General features: G+C 43.3%; 1 protein-coding gene across 1 annotated transcript in view; it reads right to left on the bottom strand.

Annotated features, from left to right (window-relative positions):
- DCBLD1 (discoidin, CUB and LCCL domain containing 1) overlaps positions 1-14,035 on the bottom strand; it is an 84,720-nt gene extending 70,685 nt beyond the window's left edge. Inside the window, exon 1 of the mRNA XM_048844706.2 lies at positions 13,415-14,035. Coding sequence (XP_048700663.2) covers positions 13,415-13,511 — 97 coding nt within the window. The 5' untranslated portion in view covers positions 13,512-14,035. The remainder of the gene's footprint in view (positions 1-13,414) is intronic.
- Positions 14,036-23,220: the final 9,185 nt, after the last annotated feature.

The raw sequence follows: 23,220 nt of genomic DNA, 5'->3' as shown, positions 1-23,220 counted from the left end.
AGGATGAATACAACAGAACAGTGCAAGCATGCAGAGACAAAATCAGAAAGGTTAAGGCACAAAATGAATTACACTTGACAAGGGACATAAACTGCAATAGGAAGAGGTTCTATAAATACATTAGGAGCAAGAGAAAGGTGAAGAAAAGTGCAGCAGGGAAGGAGAGATAATAATTGATGACAGGTGTTTAATGCCTATTTTGCTTCAGTCTTCACTAAAAAGGATAATTGCGAACAGATGCTTAAACACAATTAACAACAAAGGGGAAGGAACACAATCCAGAATACAGAAAAAACAGGTTAAAGAATATTCAGATAAGTTAGATGTATTTAAGTCAGCAGGGCCTGATGAAATTCATCAGAGGGTACTCAAGGATGTAGTGCCCATCTTTAAAAAAGGGAAGGAGGATGATCGGGAACTACAGGCCAGTCAGCCTCACCTCAGTCCCTGGAAAAATCATGGAGCAGGTCCTCTAGGAATCAATTCTGAAGCACTTAGAGGAGAGGAAAGTGATAAGGAACAGTCAGCATGGATTCACCAAGGGCAAGTCATGCCTGACTAATCTAATTGCCTTCTATGATGAGATAACTGGCTCTGTGGATGAGGGGAAAGCGGTGGACGTGTTGTTCCTTGACTTTAGCAAAGCTTTTGACACGGTCTCCCACAGTATTCTTGCCAGCAAGTTAAAGAAGTATGGGCTGGATGAATGGACTATAAGGTGGATAGAAAGCTGGCTAGATAGTTGGGCTCAATGGGTAGTGATCAATGGCTCCATGTCCAGTTGGCAGCCGGTATCAAGTGGATTGCCCCAAGGGTCGGTCCTCAGGCCGGTTTTGTTCAATATAGAATCATAGAATATCAGGGTTGGAAGGGACCTCAGGAGGTCATCTAGTCCAACCCCCTGCTCAAAAGCAGGACCCATACCCAATTAAATCATCCCAGCCAGGGCTTTGTCAAGCCTGACCTTAAAAACGTCTAAGGAAGGAGATTCCACCACCTCCCTAGGCAACGCATTCCAGTGTTTCACCACCCTCCTAGTGAAAAAGTTTTTCCTAATATCCAACCTGAACCTCCCCCACTGCAACTTGAGACCATTACTCCTTGTCCTGTCCTCTTCCACCACTGAGAATAGTCTAGAACCATCCTCTCTGGAACTACCTCTCAGGTAGTTGAAAGCAGCTATCAAATCCCCCCTCCTTCTTCTTTTCTGCTGACTAAACAATCCCAGTTCCCTCAGCCTCTCCTCATAACTCATGTGTTCCAGACCCCTAATAATTTTTGTTGCCCTTCGCTGGACTCTCTCCAATTTATCCACATCCTTCTTGTAGTGTGGGGCCCAAAACTGGACACAGTACTCCAGATGAGGCCTCACCAATGTCGAATAGAGGGGGACGATCACGTCCCTCGATCTGCTCGCTATGCCCCTACTTATACATCCCAAAATGCCATTGGCCTTCTTGGCAACAAGGGCACACTGCTGGCTCATATCCAGCTTCTCGTCCACTGTCACCCCTAGGTCCTTTTCCGCAGAACTGCTGCCTAGCCATTCGGTCCCTAGTCTGTAGCTGTGCATTGGGTTCTTCCGTCCTAAGTGCAGGACCCTGCACTTATCCTTATTGAACCTCATCAGATTTCTTTTGGCCCAATCCTCCAATTTGTCTAGGTCCCTCTGTATCTTATCCCTGCCCTCCAGTGTATCTACCACTCCTCCCAGTTTAGTATCATCTGCAAATTTGCTGAGAGTGCAATCCACACCATCCTCCAGATCATTTATGAAGATATTGAACAAAACCGGCCCCAGGACCGACCCCTGGGGCACTCCACTTGACACCGGCTGCCAACTAGACATGGAGCCATTGATCACTACCCGTTGAGCCCAACTATCTAGCCAACTTTCTACCCACCTTATGGTGCATTCATCCAGCCCATACTTCCTTAACTTGCTGACAAGAATACTGTGGGAGACCGTGTCAAAAGCTTTGCTAAAGTCAAGATACAATACATCCACTGCTTTCCCTTCATCCACAGAACCAGTAATCTCATCATAGAAGGCGATTAGATTAGTCAGGCATGACCTTCCCTTGGTCAATCCATGCTGACTGTTCCTGATCACTTTCCTCTCATGTAAGTGCTTCAGGATTGATTCTTTGAGGACCTGCTCCATGATTTTCATCTTCATAAATGATCTGGAGGATGGTGTGGATTGCACCCTCAGCAAGTTTGCAGATGACACTAAACTGGGAGGAGAGGTAGATACGCTGGAGGGTAGGGATAGGATACAGAGGGACCTAGACAAATTAGAGGATTGGGCCAAAATAAATCTGATGAGGTTCAACAAGGACAAGTGCAGAGTCCTGCACTTAGGACGGAAGAATCCCATGCACCGCTACAGACTAGGGACCGAATGGCTCGGCAGCAGTTCGGCAGAAAAGGACCTAGGGGTTACAGTGGACGAGAAGTTGGATAGGAGTCAACAGTGTGCCCTTGTTGCCAAGAAGGCCAATGGCATTTTGGGATGTATAAGTAGGTGCACTGACAGCAGATCGAGGCACGTGATCATTCCCCTCTGTTCGACATTGGTGAGGCCTCATCTGGAGTACTGTGTCCAGTTTTGGGCCCCACACTACAAGAAGGATGTGGAAAAATTGGAAAGAGTCCAGCAGAGGGCAACAAAAATTATTAGGGGACTGGAACACATGACTCATGAGGAGAGGCTGAGGGAAATGGGATTGTTTAGTCTGCGGAAGAGAAGAATGAGGGGGGATTTGATAGCTGCTTTCAACTACCTGAAAGGGGGTTCCAAAGAGGATGGATCTAGACTGTTCTCAGTGGTAGCTGATGACAGAACAAGGAGTAATGGTCTCAAGTTGCAGTGGGGGAGGTTTAGGATGGATATTAGGAAAAACTTTTTCACTAGGAGGGTGGTGAAACACTGGAATGCGTTAGCTAGGGAGGTGGTGGAATCTCCTTCCTTAGATATTTTTAAGGTCAGGCTTGACAAAGCCCTGGTTGGGATGATTTAGTTGGGGATTGGTCCTGCTTTGAGCAGGGGGTTGGACTAGATGACCTCCTGAGGTCCCTTCCAACCCTGATATTCTATGATTCTAAGGAAATAAGTGAAGTAAATCTTAAAACAGTTAGCAATTATCTTCAAGAATTCATGAAGGACAGGTGAAGTCCCAGAGGACTGGAGAAGGGCAAACATAGTACCTATCATTAAAAAGAATAAATAGTTTCTGGGGAATTATAGACAAGTCAGCCTAACTTTGATACCTTGAAAGATACTGGAACAAATTTTTAAAACAATCAATAAGCACTAGAAGATAAATAGAATAATTAATTGACAACATGGATTTGTCAAAAACAAATCATACCAAATCAACAAATCTTGCCTAGTTTTCTTCTTTGACAGGGTTACTGGCATAGTGGATGGGAGGAGGCAGTAGATGTAATGTATCTTGAATTTAGTAATGCTTTTGACACTGACCCATATGACATTCTCATAAGCAAACTAGGGAAACACAATCTAGATCAGATCTCTATTAAGATGGGTGCAGAACTGGTTGAAAGACCATACTCAATTATCAATGGTTTGCTGTCAAACTGGGATGATGCATGCAATGGGGTCCTGCAGGGACCTGTCCTGATTCTGGTACCATTCAACACATTTTCATTCATAACCTGGATAATGGAGCGGACAGTATGCTTATAAAAATCTGAAAATTACACAATGCTGGGAAAGAGTTGCAAGCCCTTTTGAGGACAGGATTATAATTCAGAAGGACCTTGACAAATTGGAGAACTGGTCTGAATTCAACAAGACAAAATTCAGTAAAGATAAGTGAAGTACTTTGCACTTAGGAAGGAAAAAAAAAATCAAACACACAACTACAAAACGGAGCATAACCAAGTAGGTGGTCGTATCGCTAAAAAGAGCTGGGGATCATAGTGGATCACAAATTGAATATGAGCCAACAATGGGATGCAGTTGCAAAAAAGGCTAATATTCTGGGGTATATTAATAAGAGTGCTGTAAGTAAGGGCTAGTTTACACAAGACATGCTACAGTGGCTCAGCTGCACTGTTGCACCTGCGCCGCTGTAACACGTCTGGTGAAGACGCTGTGTGCCAGGGATCTCAAACTCAAATCACCACAAGGGCCACACGAGGACGAGTACACTGGCCCGAGGGCTGCATCAGTAAAACCTTTTCATACGACGACACAAAAGTATAGTCAAAAATGAAAAAAATGAAGAGTAATATAATATGCTATTAAAAGTCAATGTATTAACTTTTTAAAAACTGTAATGTGAAGAGGGGTTTTAATAAAATATAAACACTCAGTAATGCACCTCACTCAAACGACAACACACACATTTACTTTTAGAATTACTTCCTTTAAAGCCTCCCTCTCTTCCCCCGGCCCCACTCCACCCCTTCCATGAGGCCCCACCCCTGCACCATCCCATTCCAACCCCTTCCCCAAAGTCCCCACTCCAACTCTGCTCCCTCCCTGCCCCTATTCCAACCCCTTCCCCAAATTTCGCCCCCGCCCTCTGAGCGCACTGCATCTCCGCTTCTTCCCCCTTCTTCCTGGAAAGTCCTAAGTGCCACCAAACAGCTGTTTGGTGGCGGGAAGGGCTGGGAGGTAGGCAGAGGAGTGGGGACACGGTGTGCTTGGGGAGGGGGAGGATGTGCGTGGTGGGGGAACTTGGCTGCCAGTGGAGTCAGCACCTATGGCGGACCACAGGAAATAACTCCGCAGGCCGCATGTTTGAGACCCCTGCTCTATGCCAACAGGAGACAGCTCTCCCATTAGCATTAATAAATCCACCTTCATGATAGGTAGTACACTATGTCGGCAGGAGAAGCTCTCCCGCCAACATAGCGCTGTCCACACTGGCGATTAGCTCAGTGTAACTTACGCCGGTGGGGGGTGTTACCTAGCAGCTCTGTGTTCTTAGGGAACCAGGACGCAGTACCCAGCCTGACTCATGAAAGACCTTCCCCGCCCCCTCCCCAGCCTCTGCTTGAACCAAAGCTGATCAGAAGAAAGCTTTACAAAAAGCAATGAAAAGGCAATGGGAGACACACCTAAACCCTTGGGATAAGGATGACAGAATTAAGGAAACTCCCCTAGCCTCATTTACATCGAAGATGGGACAAGAAGGCATCTCCATTAGCATACAGAATGGAGAACAGAGATTCCAAGTCAAGAACCGCATGGAACTCCGGGACCAGAAAAGCACTGCATGATGGGGGAATCTCTGCTCCAGATATTAATGAACCCACACCTGCATGCACCCAGCTCAGTAGTTATCAGAACAATTCTAGTAATAAATTCTTTATTGGTATCCAAAATAGCAAAGCTCCCTAATTGCATTGTGAGCTCCCGCCAAGGAACACCGGCCAAAGCCAGGAATGATCAGCTCCCATGGTCTAGCCTGAACAAAACAGCTTTGGTATACTCCCTTATTTACACAAACAAATCTAGTGTTCTCCCTTGAACCATTGTTGTTTCTCTACAAAAACCCCTACCCACGCCCAAGTCAGCGTTTTGATGCCTGGATCCTAAATCTGTATCAGTTCCATAGGGACTTCATGCTGGGAGCTCTGCATGTCTCCAGCACTCCAGACCCTCAGCTACCATCACCACCTGGGACCCCTGATCGATTCAAGCTTCATGGAGTGGTGAGAATCAATCAGCCGTGCTCTCTCTCTCGTTTTTTGGTTTCCTCATTTGCTCTGCAGCAACGCTCCTCGTACCCAAGCCAAAAGATCCCTGCAGTGCCCAAAAATCCTGTGGGTTTGCTCATCAAGTGGGTTACTACCAAAACAATTGTAATGTAAAAGTGGGGATAGGGATGTGCTGAACCTGTGGCACACGAGGGTGGAAATGCTTGGAAAATGTTTGGAAATGCTGCTTGACACAGCCTACTGAGTCCAGAGACATATAAGGGGTCAGCTTGGGAGTGCTGATTAACCTGGTCCTCTCAGACACACTTTGTTAATGTGTGTGTTTTCGTCAGATTCTGGGGGTGGAAGAACCTGGTCCTGGGGAACCTAGGTCCTGCAAGATAGCTCCACTGGGAGGGAACTTGCAGCAAGGAGAAGTAGAGCTCCGTATGAGAACACAAGTGACACAAGCAGTACAAGGACAGAAGTACAGAAACCACCACCTCCACCCCAGAAGAGTAACCCTAATAAATGAGCATACCCCAAAGTAACGGGCAAAGCTGGTAACAGGGGATGGGGGTTTGAGTGGGGGGCTTATGCACACATTTGAGTGATGTAAGTTACACTGAAGTAAGTGGGAGGGTAGACCTGGCCTAAGACTCAGGAGGTAATTGTCCCGCTCTACTGAACTGGAGTATGGTATCCAGTTTCGGGTGCCACACTTGAAGAAAGATATATGGACAAATTGGAGAGAGTCCAGAGAAGAACAACAAAAATGATAAAAGATTTAAAAAACATGTCCTACGAGGAAAGGTAAAAAAAACAAGGTATGTTTAGTCTTGAGAAAAGATGACCAAGGGCAGACCTGATAGACTTCAAATGCACTAAGGGCTGTTATAAAGAAGACGGTGATCAGTTGTTCCCCATGTATACCAAAAGTAGGACAAGTAGTAATGGGCTGAATTTTCAGCAAAGAAGGAGATTTAGTTTTTCCTTATAATCAGATATTAGGATAGTTAAGCACTGGATAGGCTTTCAAAGAAGGTTGTGGGATCTCCATCACTGCAGGTTTTTGAGAACAAGTTAGACAAACACCGGCCAGGTAGGGTCCAGGTATACTTGGTCCTGCTTTAGGACAGATGGGACTGGACTAGATGACCTCTTCAAGTTCCTTCTAGGCCTTCATTTTTATGATCCTGTAATAATCCACCTTGTGTTTGTCTTATTTTAAAGATTCTCGAGACTGGAATGGCTTTTCACTAAATCCATTATTTGCAAATCCATTTTCATTACAGGATATATAAAAGACAGTAAAGTTTTAAAAAGTAGTTTAATTTTAGCATATGATCAACCGAGAATCTTCAGATTTATTTTAAATTGCCTTGCTGGTATAGTACATGTACCAAACTTCATTCTAATGAAAGTACTGTTTTAAGGAATAAACCCCAGCAGGTGGTAGGGTATGGGGGTGTGAAACAGCAAGAACTGAAAAAGAGGGATTTTTTTCAAGTTTTAATAAAAATGTATCTTCTTTAGGATGTCAACACCTTTGGAAGCTTTAGGCGGCTATATACTCCCATAACATGAAGGCAGCTCAGCCTGGCATCCAGTCATTATACCAATTAGATAGGCCACAGGATCAGTGCTTTACTGTGTTAGGACTTAATTGCTCTCTCTGTGTGAGCGCGCGCATTCACTGAGCTGCTCCATCATCTTCAACATCTCCTTGCTCGGGCGTAGACATTCCTCTGCCCTTACCCACTATGACACTGAGACTTCATTTCTATTCATCTTACTTCAGAGGCAGTACCATAAATGCAGTATCCTCAGAGTCTCCCAAATTATTTAAATCAATACGAGTGTAATTTTCTCCGTATTTACACTACAGAATCAACTATTGTGATCTTGCTTGCACAGACGTAAACCAAGGATAACAGACTATGCTGAAGTAAATGGAGTTACACAACGTAGAACTGGTGTGAGACCAGAATCAGGCCCAATATCCTGAAGAGAGTATTTTCAAGTAGTTTCGAACAGAATTTGTACATCTCTCAATTCTGTGTATAGCTGACCGTGTTCAGGCCAAAAGGTATAGGAAATTCATATTTTTCACACTCCTGTGCTACCATAGCTGCAACAGCAAGATTCACAACGCTCCACACTAACATTCTGTTATAAGAGTAAAAGAACCCACCTATGCTTCAAGGTTTTAGGTCTGTTCTCACTACACCAGTGAAAAAAACCTAACTTTTTCTCCCCCACACATGGTGATTGGTCTAATATGAGGGAACACATGCAGAACTGCCCCAACATTTTCATAATTTGAAATAAAACAAATAAAGTACTATTTTTACTCATCAAGCAGACAAACATCTCGAAGACTGCATCAGTATGACTTCAATCTTAGAGGTGAAAACATTATGCAGACTGGGAGTACTTGTGGCACCTTAGAGACTAACCAATTTATTTGAGCATAAGCTTTCGTGAGCTACAGCTCACTTCATCGGATGCATACTGTGGAAAATACAGAAGATGTTTTTATACATACAAACCATGAAAAAATGGGTGTTTACCACTACAAAAGGTTTTCTCTCTCCCCCTCACCCCCTCTCTCCTAGTGGGGTGGGGGGGAGAGAGAAAACCTTTTGTAGTGGTAAACACCCATTTTTTCATGGTTTGTATGTATAAAAACATCTTCTGTATTGTTCTAGAGGGCAGACAATTTATGAATTTACCCTGTATAAGCTTTATACGGAGTAAAACAGATTTATTTAGGGTTTGGATCCCATTGGGGGCTGGGTTTCAGGGTTCTGAAGATAGGTAACTTGCTGAGCAGATTTTAGTTAAAGTCTGCAGCTCTGGGGGCATGGCCCAGATCTGGGTTTGTGTTGCAGCAGGTTAGTATGTCTGGCTCAACAAGGCAGGTTCTGGAATCCCAAGGTGGCAGGGAAAACAGGCTCAAAGGTAATTTCAGCACATCAAGTGACAGTCCCAAGGAGATCTTAGTGACTGAACTCATCACAAGGTCCATCAATAGCTATTAGCCAGGATGGGCAGGGATGGTTTCCCTAGCCTGTTTGCCAGAAGCTGGGAATGGGCGACAGGGGATGGATCACTTGATGACTACCTGTTCTGTTCATTCTCTCTGGGGCACCTGGCATTGGCCACTTTCATAAGGTGGGATACTGGGCTTGATGGACCTTTGGTCTGACCCAGCATGGCCATTCTTATGTTCTGTACTGACCTTAATGCCCCATGTAGACAGTGCTATGTCCATGGGAGAGCTAAGCCGACAGGAGAGCTCTCTCCTATTAGCTTAAAGCGTCTTCATCAAAGCGCAACAGTGGCGCAGCTGCATCAGATGCAGCGTTTGCAGTGTCCTGAGAGTGTCTCAGCTAAATACAAAATTGAACAGATAGTTTAGCATTAGTAGTTAGCACAAATTCTAAGGGACCATTCAAAGTGAAGTAGCCCGTTAAACCCTTGTAGTCACAGGAGAAAAAGTGGAGTTAGTGTTAGTTTGGTGAGGCATTTTGTATAGAATTAAGGGAAGTCAGTTGAGAAGCAGGGTGGGATAAAGCAGGTGGAAGTGGTAGTCAAGGTGGGAGATGACACGGATATGGGCCATGGGTTTTTCAGCGAAGATGGAGAGGAAGGATGGATGGATTTTGGAGCTACTGAACAGGAAGGAACTGATGAGAAGGTCTGGCAATTTTTCCCCCCAGATATTTATCATCCAGAGACTGATACAAAAAACAAGTACGGCGCTACCAATAAAACCCAGCTCTATTTCTGCTCTCAGCTGCTGGAAAGGAGGACAGTGCCTGGATTAGTGCCAGAGTGCCATTTCTGGACCTTGCTCCTGGACTCCATTGTTTATATAACCCTCTGATTTATAGGTCTCCAACCCTCTCTCTTTTCTCCGCATTTACCAGGTCTAGGCCCCCATCATGCAAGGTACTGTAGGACATAATAATGATGGTCCCTGCCTCAAAAAGTTTATTCACTGATGCCCATAGGTTCTACATAGGCCATGTCTACACTACAGGGACTACAGCAGCAAAGCTATGGTGCTGTAGCTATGCCAGCAGAATACCATAGTGTAGATGCAGCCTTCAGTGGTGGAATGTGTTTTTTCATCTCTGTAGGAACCCCACCTCCCTGAGCAACAGTAGCTAGGTTGATTGAAACATTCTTCCATTGGCCTAGCTACGTCTACATGGGCTATTACATTAACATAGCTATGGAGCTCAGGGATTTTTCATACCCCACAGGGCCACAGCTATGCCAACCTCAATTTTAAGTGGAGGTCAGACCATAGCTGTCTACGAACTCATGAAGACAGAACAACACAGACTGATATTCAGAAGTTGATCTTTGCTTTCATTAGAGCTAGGAATTTTATTTTAAATGTCAGATTGAATTCTACAAGAATAAATCCCACCAGTAATGAGGTAAAGTCCTGTTTCCTCTTTTCCCCCTTGCTTCCCCCCCACAACCTTTTCCAACCGTTAAGGTCCTTTCTTACCCCCCTACAGCCCCTCCCCCTCACCCCCCACTTCTTTTGTAAGTTCTAACAGGAAGAACTTGGCAAGAGCCCAGATGTGCATGGTGGAAAGAAAGAGAGTCAAATACAACACTAAAGGTTTGTCTACACTGGCACTTTACAGCGCTGCAACTTTCTCGCTCAGGGCTGTTAAAGAACCCCCCCCCTCCCCCGAGTGCAGCAAGTTTCAGTGCTGTCAAGCACCAATACAGACAGTGCCCCAGCGCTGGGAGCGGCTCCCAGCACTGGTAGCTACTCCCCTCATGGAGGTGCGCCGTGACCACACAAGCCATGTTAAAGCGATGCTGCGGCAGTGCTGTAATGTTGCCAGTATAGACTAGCCCTAAATTAAAAGGAGTACTTGTGGCACCTTAGAGACTAACCAATTTATGTGAGCATAAGCTTTCGTGAGCTGCATCTTTTTGCGAATACAGACTATCACGGCTGTTACTCTGAAACCTAGCCCTAAATTAGTAATTCTGGGCAACAGGTAAGATAGTTAAATCCTTAACTGTGAAAGGAGGGACTGGAGAAGAATTAAGGAGAAAGGTGAGAAGTTCAGGTTTGCCTCCTCTTGATCATGAATTTGAGCTGGTGAAAGGAAATCCAGGAAGAGATACCAGAGTTGAAGATGAGAGGCTGAACAGCTAGGGAGAGAAGTGGATTTTGGAGTTGACAGCAGAGAACAGGCAACCACAATCATGATATCACTGAGGGACAGAATATGTTAAATCTCTAAATCCTTTATTACTCATAAAGAGTCAGAGCTGCACTGTTTTTAGTGGGGCCAAGCCCAGTTAAGCTTAAAAAGCTGTTTTCCTTAATTAAAACCAGTTTCCAAACCACCTCACCTCTCCCACAGTTATTCAATGAGTAACAAAGATCCAAGTTTCAGAGACTTCCTCAGACAGTATGTGCTTCTGTAATACATTCCACATCAGAAAAACAGTCCCCACTTACTCTCTGCACATGGAGACCTAGACCCAGATTTTAATGCAAATTGTTATTGCTAAATGACTCTCCCTTGGATTGTGTTTTACAAAAACCTTTTTTAAGTGTTTCCTATACCATAACACATTTTGAGTCTCAAAACTGAGTAATGTGCCAAAGGGATGGCATCCAAAAGGGAAATATATATAATATATACAATGGGATTAAGCATACTAAACAGAAAAGAAAAGAGAACAGGAGTACTTGTGGCACCTTAGAGACTAACAAATTTATTAGAGCATAAGCTTTCGTGGGCTACAGCCCGCTTCATCGGATGCATAGAATGGAACATATAGTAAGAAGATATCTATAGATATTGTTAGTCTCTAAGGTACCACAAGTACTCCTGTTCTTTTTGCAGATACAGACTAACACGGCTGCTACTCTGAAACCTGTCAGAAAAGGAAAGGTATACAAAGCTTGAGAATCAAAGGCCACTAGACTGATGCAAAACTTCAGCTTCAAAAGGCTAGCGAATGCATATCAGAAATCCAGTTTCAGAGAACATATGCATTTTCTATACATGGTCTTTCCACAAATAGGCTAAAGGCAAAGTTCTTACTATTACTGTTGGGATACTACTCTGGACAATTTTCAGAGTAGCAGCCATGTTAGTCTGTATCCGCAAAAAGGAGTACTTGTGGCACCTTTGTTAGTCTCTAAGGTACCACAAGTACTCCTTTTCTTTCTAATCTTTACAATGTAAACCCACACACCATGTCTTTTTGAATCTGTAGCTAGACTGAAATAATAGTACAGAGTGAAGCATATACTTCCCCTATCTTAAGGAGGTGTTATGGTTGCATTTTAATAATTATCACAAACTCCAACATTAATTATTTAACTGCTGGCTGTTAGTGAGTTTTCCTAAGAAAGATGTATGGTTACTCCTGTCATGTGCTGATGATGTTCCATGGCAATAAGGTTGCAAGTTTTGAATGTAACTATATACTCTTTTGATTGTACAGGAAATTAAAATGTTAGCCACTTAAAAATTAGGACAAGCAGGTGAGTATACCATCTGTAATAAAGTTTTATTTGAAGCGTGCTTGCACAGTCTTGTGGGGTTTCTATAAACTTGTTCCAGTAATAATGAAGGCAGTTCTGTTTAATAAGCAAATACACAATTGGATCCATCTGTATACAAAGCTGTATAAACTGCATCAAGGCTATCAGCATAGTGCATGAAAATTAATAGCACAGAGACTGTGTTCTTTACAAAATTGGTCACTGCACAAGTACTGTACCTTTCAAATGTTCCTCTCTGCGCTTTATAATGTATATCCTCTATCATTGTGTAAGATCAGAGCCAGGCAAAACAGATAACCTTTGCAGAAATTAACTCTGCATATTACCTACAACTTGTTGAGGTCTTTCTTCCTTGTTTATTTAGCTTTAGAATAGAGCTAATTAACCAAAGATTAACAAATCATCGTAGTTACTGTAAGATTGATTACCACTTTAATCCTGCGGATACTCAGACACACAGATAAATCAGGCATGGATTAACCAGGTCAAACTATATACAGCCCTGAGACCAGCTAAGAAACCATAATTCATGGTTAGATTGGCAGGGTTAAGTCTCCCAGCTGCCACAGATAAAGCAAATTGATGAAGTAAGGAGGATCTGACTCAAAGGAGGAAATCCCCTCCCGCAAAACGGCCAAGGGGCAGCATTGGCTGGTAGCCCCATTTTCTTAGCCTTGTCCTCGTGGAGTTCAATGCTACCTTTTGCTCTAGCAAACCAGAGAAGGGATCCCGATTCCGACCCACCACCGGTACGTACGGGTTTGGGAGTTTTCGCAGCTGGGGCGCTAACGGGGCCCCATTCTCTAGCCTTAGATCAACGGCACTAGGTCCTGCTCCTGCTGAGAGGAGCTTGCAGAGTCTCCTGCCTTGCACACACACACACACACACACGCACACCCCCCGCCCACGTGGGTTAGCAAGCCAAGGAGCAAAGGGGAAGCCACTAGGGGAAGAAGAGGGAGCAGAAGAAAAACCTCATACTAACACCACCCCCCCCCCCCCAACACACACAACAAAACACCTGGGCACAGAAGTCAGCGTCGGGGACCAGACTGGGACAAGAGCCTGAAACTTGTGTGGCTGGGACAGGCCCCCACAGAGCTGGCTCTGCTGCCCCCTCTCCCCCGGCAGTGCCCCCTGCTAGCTCCCCGGGGAGGAAGGGGGGGGACTCACCCAGCTTCTCCGCCTGCAGCCACGGCGGGGCAGAGAATCCGAGCAGCAGCGCCAGGAGCGCGGAGCGGGCAGCCCGCAGCCCCCCGCTGCAGCCCATGGCTCTGCCTCCCGAGGGGAGGGCGGGGAGCAACTTTCCCCGCTCGCTGCTGCTGCTGCTCCTTCGCCGCCGGGAGCTGCGCTGCCGCCGAGAGGCTCCTGCCAACCCCGGCAGCCGGTGTCTGCGTGTGGCGGGGTCACCCGCCTGGCCCCTGCCCCCGAGGGGCGCTGGGCGAGCGAGGGGCTGCGGTGCGGCCGGCGGCGGCTCCCTCCTGCCCCGCCGCCCGCGTCTCTCTCTCTCTCTCTCTCTCTCTTTCGAGAGCGGCGGCAGCTCCGCATCTCTCCTCCCCCTGCCCAGGAGCTGGGGGTGGGGAAAGGAAACCAGAGGCCGGGAAGCACCACGGTTCCCATTGGACAGGGCTGCGGGGCGGCCCCCAGCCTCGCCTCCCCTCTCCCCCCCGCAGAGGTGCAGGCCAGGGTCCAGCGGGTACAAGTGCCTCTCCCTCGGCTGCCGGAGTCGCAGCTGCGGGTCCTTCCTGTCGCGGTGCCCCGCTTGCAGCCCAGCTCGTTGCACGGGACCGTGCAGCTCCGTGGCCATGCTGCGCCTAGTGACCTCCGAGGCCGGCAGGCGCTGCTGGTGGTACAGCCGGGCCAGCCCCAGGAGCCTGGCGGCGTTTGGATCCCGGCGGACCCGGGTGGGGTCATGGCTTCAGCGCGTAGCTCCGGGTTGGGAGGGGTAAATTAGGGCTGTTGTCTGGGGCCCGCAAATCAGAATGAAAGTCCTGAAACTTCCAAGGCATTGCAGGTGCTATGAGGGTGATCAGACAGCAAGTGTGAAAAATCGGGACAGGGGATGGGTGTAATAGGAGCCTATATAAGAAAAAGCCCCAAATAGCACCGTTACTTGCAGCCGGAGTTAGAGTGACCTTTCTGCTACCGCCATGCAGAACTCAAAGGGTTTAGTTTGGAGGGGTTCATACAAACTTTTTTTCCTCAATTTGGCTCAGCCTGGGTTCGCCCTTTCAGAGTTTCTCTGGGTCTGAATCAACCTGAACATTCAGATGAAACCATGTTTTGCCTGGTTTAGTGTAGTAACCCTGCAAAGCCACTGAAGATTGGTTTGCAATATCACCACCTCCAAATGTACAAAACATCAGAGTCATGCTCTCCTAAAATCATGAGATCAGTCTAAATAGTATAAACATACATACACACACACTTTGTTTTTTCTTATTTTCTGCTTGTTGAGCCTTTATGGTGCACACAAGTCATGTTTTCAAGCTTTCCTCTGCAACTATGGGGGCTAAAATTAAAGCTGTTCAGAAATGAAAGCTGACATTGTCACATCACCACTTGTCTCGTGGAGCTGGGGCTTTAAGTACAACACCAAATATTGTGAGAGTTGCAATAAAATCATGAGTGGACAAAACTGAGATTGTGTAACCCTTACTCTTGTGAACAGTAATTCTGTTTACTTCAATGGGGCTGATTGTGTGAATAAGTGAGTAAGGTTTACACAACATAGTCTTGAATGAGCCTGGTTTTTCTACTAGAAAACATAAATTGACCCACGTTCACCAGCAGGTTCACAAACCTGGCCTTGAGTTTCTAGTTTCTAAAACCTGAAACCAAGCCCTTGTCTTCACTAGGTAAAAAGGTGTCTTTTTAACTCCTATTAGCTAACATGTTGAAATCCTAGACGGAGGTTTTCATCTCCAGCTCCTTTGTAATATAAAAAAGCCAGAGCGGCATAAGGGTTGGCTTGAGCTAGTACAGTATGCTAAAAATAAAAGTATGGACAAAGCAGCTCCAGCAGAGACAGGGGCTAGCCAGCCAAGCTCAGACCCAGAGGCTGGGTGGGCTTGAGAGCCTGAGCTGCATCATCCATAGTATTTTTAGTGTGATTGCTCAAGCTGAGCTAGGGCGAATTTGTCAACCTAGGCTGGGAAGCTCATTGCAAGCTTTAACAGACATACCCTAAAGAGGCTCCAGTTGTGGGAGGATTCCCTCAGTGCAGACACTGGGAGCCTGTTGCTTAACAGACCTCTTGCCAAATATGTATTGGGATCAGGGCTTTAATGTGCAATGTTATGGCTCGTGAAGATTTTGGGGAGTGCTGCTCCAGCTCCAGGACACCACAGTAATTTACAAAGGCCCCCAGGGCGGTCTTCTCTAAATTATGCAGGGATCGCAGAGCAGCCAAGAATTGGGAGGGCACAAAGGTTATAATATGTTATAATAATAAACCATATCTTATAATAAAGGCTTTTCATGACAGGGCTGCTATTATTTTGGTAAATTTAAAGGTAGTATTTTGGAAATAATTGTACTTAACTAACTTGTGTGCTAACCAACTTTGATAAGCATTTGTTTCAATAGGGATATTCTATAAATGTTGTTGTCTTTTGGTTTTAACTATGCAAAATAATTGCATCCAAGACATGTTTACTAAGTGTGTTTGCACAGTGTAATTGATAAGATAAATTATCCTTGTTGGATACATTGAACACAGGTTTTTGGTTTGGGGTTTTTAATCGCTATCCTGGGAATGAGCACTTGAGATCTAGCTTGAAATATCATTGTGGGGAAGCAGTATAAGGTAGAACGTTTATTACTACACCAATTTAATAGTCAAACTAATTCTCATTAGATTTCATCAGTGCAATGCCAGATGATTTCTCACTAAACCAACTAACTTGTTAGGGACTAACCTGTGGAGCCTGTTGGCATTGAGACTGTCAAGTCTAGTCTTTCATAGACAACTTGCAAAAAAAAAAAAAGGGGAGGGGGGTATTTCTGTGTAAACAGACCTATTTCTGTGTAAACAGACCTGTTTCTGTTCTCATCAGTTTTCCCACCATACGTCAGAAGTAACTCCACAGAATTCAGTGGCGTTCTGTTGAAGTAACCTTGATGTAAGGGAGAGGAAATCAAGTCAAGACTGGATTTTAAAAAAAAATTGATACAATATTGGTAGGAATATGTGACCAGATAAACTTCAATATTGCATCAACACTTGCAAATTAGATTGTACATAATGGAAAAAAGTGGGGGGAGATGGAATAAGCAGAAACACACAAAGTTTAGAGGAGAATATTTTTCCTTTGAAAGAGTTGCAGAGATAGGAGACAGAGTTATAGAAGAAATAACACTGTTATAAATGATTCAGGAAAATGACTGAGACACTTGTCAAGAATGGACCCAGAAAAGATACCATACATGTCAATACATACCAGAGTGCAAGGAACTAGATACAGAGGAAGACTAGGGATAGACATGGTGAAGAATGACAAAAAACAAAAAGGTTTAAAGATGAACAAGCTGTGAAGCAGATACAAGATAGAAAGTGTGGACAGATTTTCTTTGGTTTCATCATAGCTATTGAGATGACAGCCAGAAATCAAAGAAGAAGAATACGGTAGCTAGTAAGGTTATTATTATTAGTGTCCTGGAACAGCTGAGTGGACCATGAAAACCAATGCAATATGCAAATATGTATTAAAAATATACTGATTTTATATTATATCAGTTCAGTTCTAGAATGCTGCTTTTAAAAATAAGGTGAGATTGGTCTTAACATTTTAATTATCTTTTAGAATCCTAGTGGTTAGAGATGGAAAAGACTGGCTAAATCATTGAGTTCAGGCCAAGATACAGTCCACCAAAGGAGGTATTAAAATGTCACTCCTTGTCCTTTGTTAGAACACCCTGATTTCCAACGGAAGTCTTTTGTTTCCATGCCATATCTAGGCAGTGCCAAAATAAATTGGGTCCTGAGATCCCTGTGCTTTCTAGTAGGCACCGGTAAACCAAAAACATGTTATGGTATTTATATTACAACACAGACTTTGTCGCTAACATTCTCAGCAGAGCCTGTGCTGTTTGATTAGTTGTGACAAAGTGAAACAGCAGGCTAGAAAGCTTTAAGGGATTCCTGTGTATCACATGTCTGTGCAGAATATATAAGGAAGAGGAAGCTGGGGAAGAGGATAGCAGGAAAGAGTGTGTTCTCTTTTTTGTTGGGTGGTGGAGGCGGCAAGGTGATAGTGTCTGGGGGTTGTAGCCAATAGTAGAGTTCACTTTGTGTTCTTTATGACTCTTGTATTCCAACAGTAAGTCGTGCTTTGCTGAAGAAAAGGCCTTAAAAGGACTTGAGTGTGGTATCTGCTTCCCTTCCTGGGCTGGTGAAACAGCCAGCCAGCTTACAGCAGTGTATGGCTGGAAAGAAAGGACCCTCTGCAAGGGCAGGTGAACAGCCTTTTTCTTCTCATGCTCCAGGGGCCTCAATTGGAGCTGCTTCTATCCGGGGCCCTGTATTCTCTGTGTCAAACTGGTCCTAAACTCTGCATCAGGTTCCCCAGATTCTATAATGCTTCAGCGGAAATTTTGGAAATTCTGCAGGTAGTTCAGATGAATGTTAAATATAGGGTTTTTTTAGTTACTTAAATAGTAAAACGAAAAATACAATCAATGCAGTAGCTCCTGTATTGTTTATTTTTATATTAAATGCAGCTTACTTTAGCTTGCCTCCATGTTGTCAGTTTTCAATATACATAGGGTGTCATTATTAGCTTCCAATGTTAACTCATTAAGATGAACAGAGCAGTCTGAAAGCAACTAAAACCTCTCCAGCGCATCATCAAGGATCTACAACCTATCCTGAAGGACGATCCCTCACTCTCACAGATCTTGGGAGACAGGCCAGTCCTTGCTTACAGACAGCCCCCCAACCTGAAGCAAATACTCACCAGCAACCACACAACAAAAACACTAAGGAACCTATCCTTGCAACAAAGCCCGTTGCCAACTGTGTCCACATATCTATTCATGGGACACCATCATAGGACCTAATCACGTCAGCCACACTATCAGAGGCTTGTTCACCTGCACATCTACCAATGTGATATATGCCATCATGTGCCAGCAATGCCCTTCTGCCATGTACATTGGCCAAACCGGACAGTCTCTACGTAAAAGAATAAATGGACACAAATCAGACGTTGAGAATTATAACATTCAAAAACCAGTCGGAGAACACTTCAATCTCCCTGGTCACTCTATTACAGACCTAAAAGTCGCAATACAACAAAAAAACTTCAAAAACAGACTCCAATGAGAAACTGCTGAATTGGAATTAATTTTCAAATTGGACACCATTAAATTAGGCTTGAATAGAGATTGGCAGTGGATGGGTCATTACACAAAGTGAAACTATTTCCCCATGCTTATTTTTTCCCCCTACTGTTACTCACAACTTCTTGTCAACTGTTGGAAATGGGCTATCCTGATTATCACTACAAAAGGTTTTTTTTCTCCTGCTGATAATAGCTCACCTTAAATGATCACTCTCATTATAGTGGGTATGGCAACACCCATTGTTTCATGTTCTAGGGGTGTGTGTGTGTGTGTGTGTATATATATATATATATATACATATATATTCTTCCTACTGTATTTTCCATGGCGTGCATCCGATGAAGTGGGTTTTAGCCCATGAAAGCTTATGCTCAAATAAATTTGTTAGTCTCTAAGGTGCCACAAGTACTCCTTGGTCTTTTTGCTGATACAGACTAACATGGTTACCACTCTGAAACTGAGCAGTCTATGCCATGCAGAGCTATTGTTTCAGGGTGTGTACAATCTCATGGATGCATCTCTGCATCGGTTCACACATGGTTCACATTTTCAAGTGTTTCTTCTTAAGCAAGGGGCTAAAACATAACTTTTTAACAACAAAAGATGAGATTTTGGGACATAGTTCTGGAGCAAGAGTTGAATTCTGCAGCTTCAGAATTGTGGACTACTGGGGAGAATACTTGTATCTTATGCGTGAGAGAGCTAGGTCACCGCAGGGGTTGTGAGAGCACAGGGATTTTCTATGGTGGTATGCCACCATGTGTTTGTCTGCTGAATTTGATCCTGTGGCATTTGGACTTCATTAAAGATTCAAGATTTTTTTCCAGGTGTGTGGATATAATTCAGACTTGTCTCCTACTGACGACTCACCCAGCTCCACTTGCAGCTTACTTTTGGTATATACATGAGGCCTTCCATTACAGTTACTTCTACCAACATAGCACTCAGGATTATTTTTGTGGCCCTGTTAACAGGTATTAATAATTTTCCAGGTCTTACAATGCAACTCCAAATTATTCAGACCTGTAAACTTATATGTAAATGCTATTATTGTGTCAGAATCCTCTATAATTAGGTTCACTTAAGTGGCTGATTTAGCATAAAATGATTTACATAATTAAGAATCATGTATATTAAGTATGAAGTAAAGCCAGATTCCTATTAACAATAAAGATGTAGCTCCATTAATACTTGGCTTCAGGATAACGTCAACTCAAAGCATTTAGGCAAATTAATTTGTTCTCTTGGCACAGTGGTGACAGAGCATTAATTTAGGTAAAGGGTAGTGTTATGTTAGATTTTTACATGATATTACTTTCCCTATGAATAGTTATATATGCAGTTGCCCTTCTGACGCTTCAAATTGAAAGACCTTCTAAAGTTTAATACAGGTATCATACAACTAATTAATCTCTAGTGTGCCCAGGTGTAGTGATCAGTTTTAAAATATATATGTATTTTGGTGTTCTAATGGGAGGTGGGAGGGAAGGGAGAAGAAAATAAACAAATCAAATAGAGTTTACCTAAGCTTGTCTCACCACCCTGTCAGTGTATACACTCTTCCTTCTGAAAGTGTCTCATTTCATGCCTTGGCTCTTCGAAAGAGACCGCCCTGCCTCATTTACACAGATAGGTTTGAATTTCACCCTGTTTGGGAGTGTACTTGCTTTTCCATTGCTAACAGGAGAGTTCTTGTTCTTTAGAAGTTTTTCGTGCTTTTTTGTGACTTGGGGGAAATCATAATACACAATGAAGTGGAAAAGACCCTAGTCACAAATAGAGAGTTTAAAGAACAAATCTAGCCATTGAGAGGTATGTTAATCCCTTCACTTAGCACAAGGACAGTTTGTAAATTGAGACTCCTTTTACAATCTATGGGCAAACTTTGCCCTCAGTTTACACTTTTCAAACTGCCACCAATAGGGTAATCTTGGATTTACAAGGTATAGCTGAGAATGATGGTTGGCTCTCTGTGCATTTTAATACAGCATTGAAACAGAGGCGTGGGCTGATGGCAGTATAAAAAAAAATAGAAAAGAAGTCCTGTAAAATAAAAACCTTAGTTATGGCCAGGTATTTACGAATGGTGAAGTCAATCCTGCTATGATGCAGCGGAGGGTGGGCTAGAAGGCCATGAGAGGTCCTTCACCTCACTTTTTGCGAATACAGACTAACACGGCTGTTACTCTGAAACCTTCACATGACTGTGATTCTATAAAACAAGAGTCTCCTGGAATCAGTAACTGAATGAAAAATGACTGAAGTTGAATCATGGGAAGACTAAGATCGTGCTGGTGGAGAGTGAAAATTTTGAAGAACTCTTCCATCTCTTTAACATCTCTATTAAGGCCTCCAGACAACTGAAACCAGGGTGGCCACATGGACTCATCACTGCCTCTGGATATACAGATAACCATAGTTGAGAAATGTTGAGTTTTAAACATTTTTGACAAAGGGATTCATTTTGAGAAAAAAACCCTGCTGTAGACAAATTTTCCCATTTTTGACTGATTCTAAAAAGCTCCAACTTGTTCAGCATGCAACAGCCCATTTGCTCAACAACACAAAGAGCTGAGAGTATGTCATCCTAGTGTTCTGGTCATTGCCTCCCTGGGGAACACCAGGTCAAAATCAGCTTTAGGGATCTAGCTGGGACTGGGCTAATTCAGCTGTAGCTGAGCGGCATTCTGTCTGAAACCAGTTTGAACTGTACTGGTAAGTCACTGTTTATACCAGTGCATTGTGTCTATGGTATGGATTTGAATTGGTACAGCTACATTGATGGCTAAAATCCCCAGTGTAGACATGGTCTAAACTGAAAGAGAGTAGGAGCTCTAAATATTCCATGTAAACAGAATTTATGGCACATGACTAATTCTATATGGTAACCGGATCTGGGTGTAACTCTTAACATCAGTATGAGCCATTCTGCAGATGGATGTATGCCCTTTATCACTTGAATTACTGTTGCATATCGGGTAATGTCAGTTTCTATGATCTAATTATGAATCATGATTATAACTGCTCATTTGTCACTTTTCACAGATTCTGCAGTTTTTCACAGCTGCTCGATAGTTGGCCATGGTGCTCGTTTAGCTTTCAGTTTTAAATTTTTTTTCTAGTCTTGGTTTTGACGATAATCTGCTAAACATGAACAAAAGTAACCAGTGCAGTGCTGTCATCTTCAATCCTGTCAGCAATTAGCGCTTGTGTGGGACGTTCCTTTTCTTGGTTTAAAGAAGTGCTTTAAGGTCACCTGTAAAACCACATAATTTAAATTTAATTTAACAGTCTTTGTTTTTAAAAAAAACACCTTAGTATTATTTTATAGGTTATCAATATTCCATGGGTGAAATGCTGGCCCCACTGAAGTCAGGGCAAGGCTCCCAGTGTCCAGTGGGGCCACCATTGCACATCATGTGCTTTATGGATTTTTCATATTTGAATTATGTTTTACTACATTTTTAAAATGTACTACCCCCCCATCTAATATATTTTTAAAAGCATGCTATGACTTTAGGGGTTTAAAACAACTAAATTTTGTGGTGTTTTTTTTTCTTTGCCATGACAAGCAAGCAGCCATCATCATGATTTTTGTTTATTGCCTTTACAGATGTTTGTTCATGTTTTATAGGGATGTCAAGTGAGAATTTAGAAGCTACCCATTGCAAAATACACAGTCATATGGTGGTGATTTAAGCAGTGTTTGAAGGAATAAACAAACTAAGTAAAATTCAGTTTTGTTTTTTGTTTTTTTGGTTTTGTTTTGATAAATATAACAATTCATTTATATTTTGCTAAATATGAACAGAGGATTAGACATTTCAAGCCAGAGTCAACCCCAATCTAAGTGTGCACAATTCCACTGAAGTCAATGAGTCTATACCAAGACTGAATTTGGCCCTTCACCAGTTCCGACTTTCATATTGCAATAAAAAAAAATCTAGCAACATCTGCCATGAACTCAGTCTGACATTCTCTGAGGGTGAGAAACAGGTCCAGAGATGCTCTTTCTATTCTTTCTGTTTCTTTGAATTAAGAAGCATGGGAATCATGCTTGTTAATTCAGGAATTTGTGTTTGTGTGAGACAAATTTCTTTTCTACTCCCTTTGGCTGCTTTTTAAAATCTGCATTCCTCATAAGTGTTGCAGAGAGTAAGCCAGTTATGCATAGTGGAAGCATGGGTCATAAACCTCTAATAATAATTGCATATGTGGAAAAAGCATGTTTTGCAGCTTTTCCACATAGCATAGGGACATTACACCCATGAAGTACAAGGTCAAATTCTTGTACTTCATGAGTGTCACAGCTGCCAATTACAAATTTAAATATAGTTTAAAGGGTCACTGTCAATTAGTTTTGGGGCAAATGTTTATTAGATTTCTTTTTTTGAGGAAAAACTTTTGTTATTTGAGTGGAACTATCACAAAGATGGCATTTAAAAAAAACACTTTTCAGGAAAAACAAGGATGTGGAGGTAGTATTGAATATTTCCATACAGTCCAGTAATGGCAACCAGTTGGAAGGGAGGGATAGCTCAGTGGTTTGAGCATTGGCCTGCTTAAACCCAGGGTTGTGAGTTCAATCCTTGAGGGGGCCATTTAAGGATCTGGGGCAAAAATTGGGGATTGGC

This window comes from Caretta caretta, chromosome 3, assembly GCF_965140235.1.
Source record: "Caretta caretta isolate rCarCar2 chromosome 3, rCarCar1.hap1, whole genome shotgun sequence".
In the NCBI taxonomy this organism is placed as follows: Eukaryota; Metazoa; Chordata; order Testudines; family Cheloniidae; genus Caretta; species Caretta caretta.
This window is presented reverse-complemented; position numbering and strand designations above follow the sequence as displayed.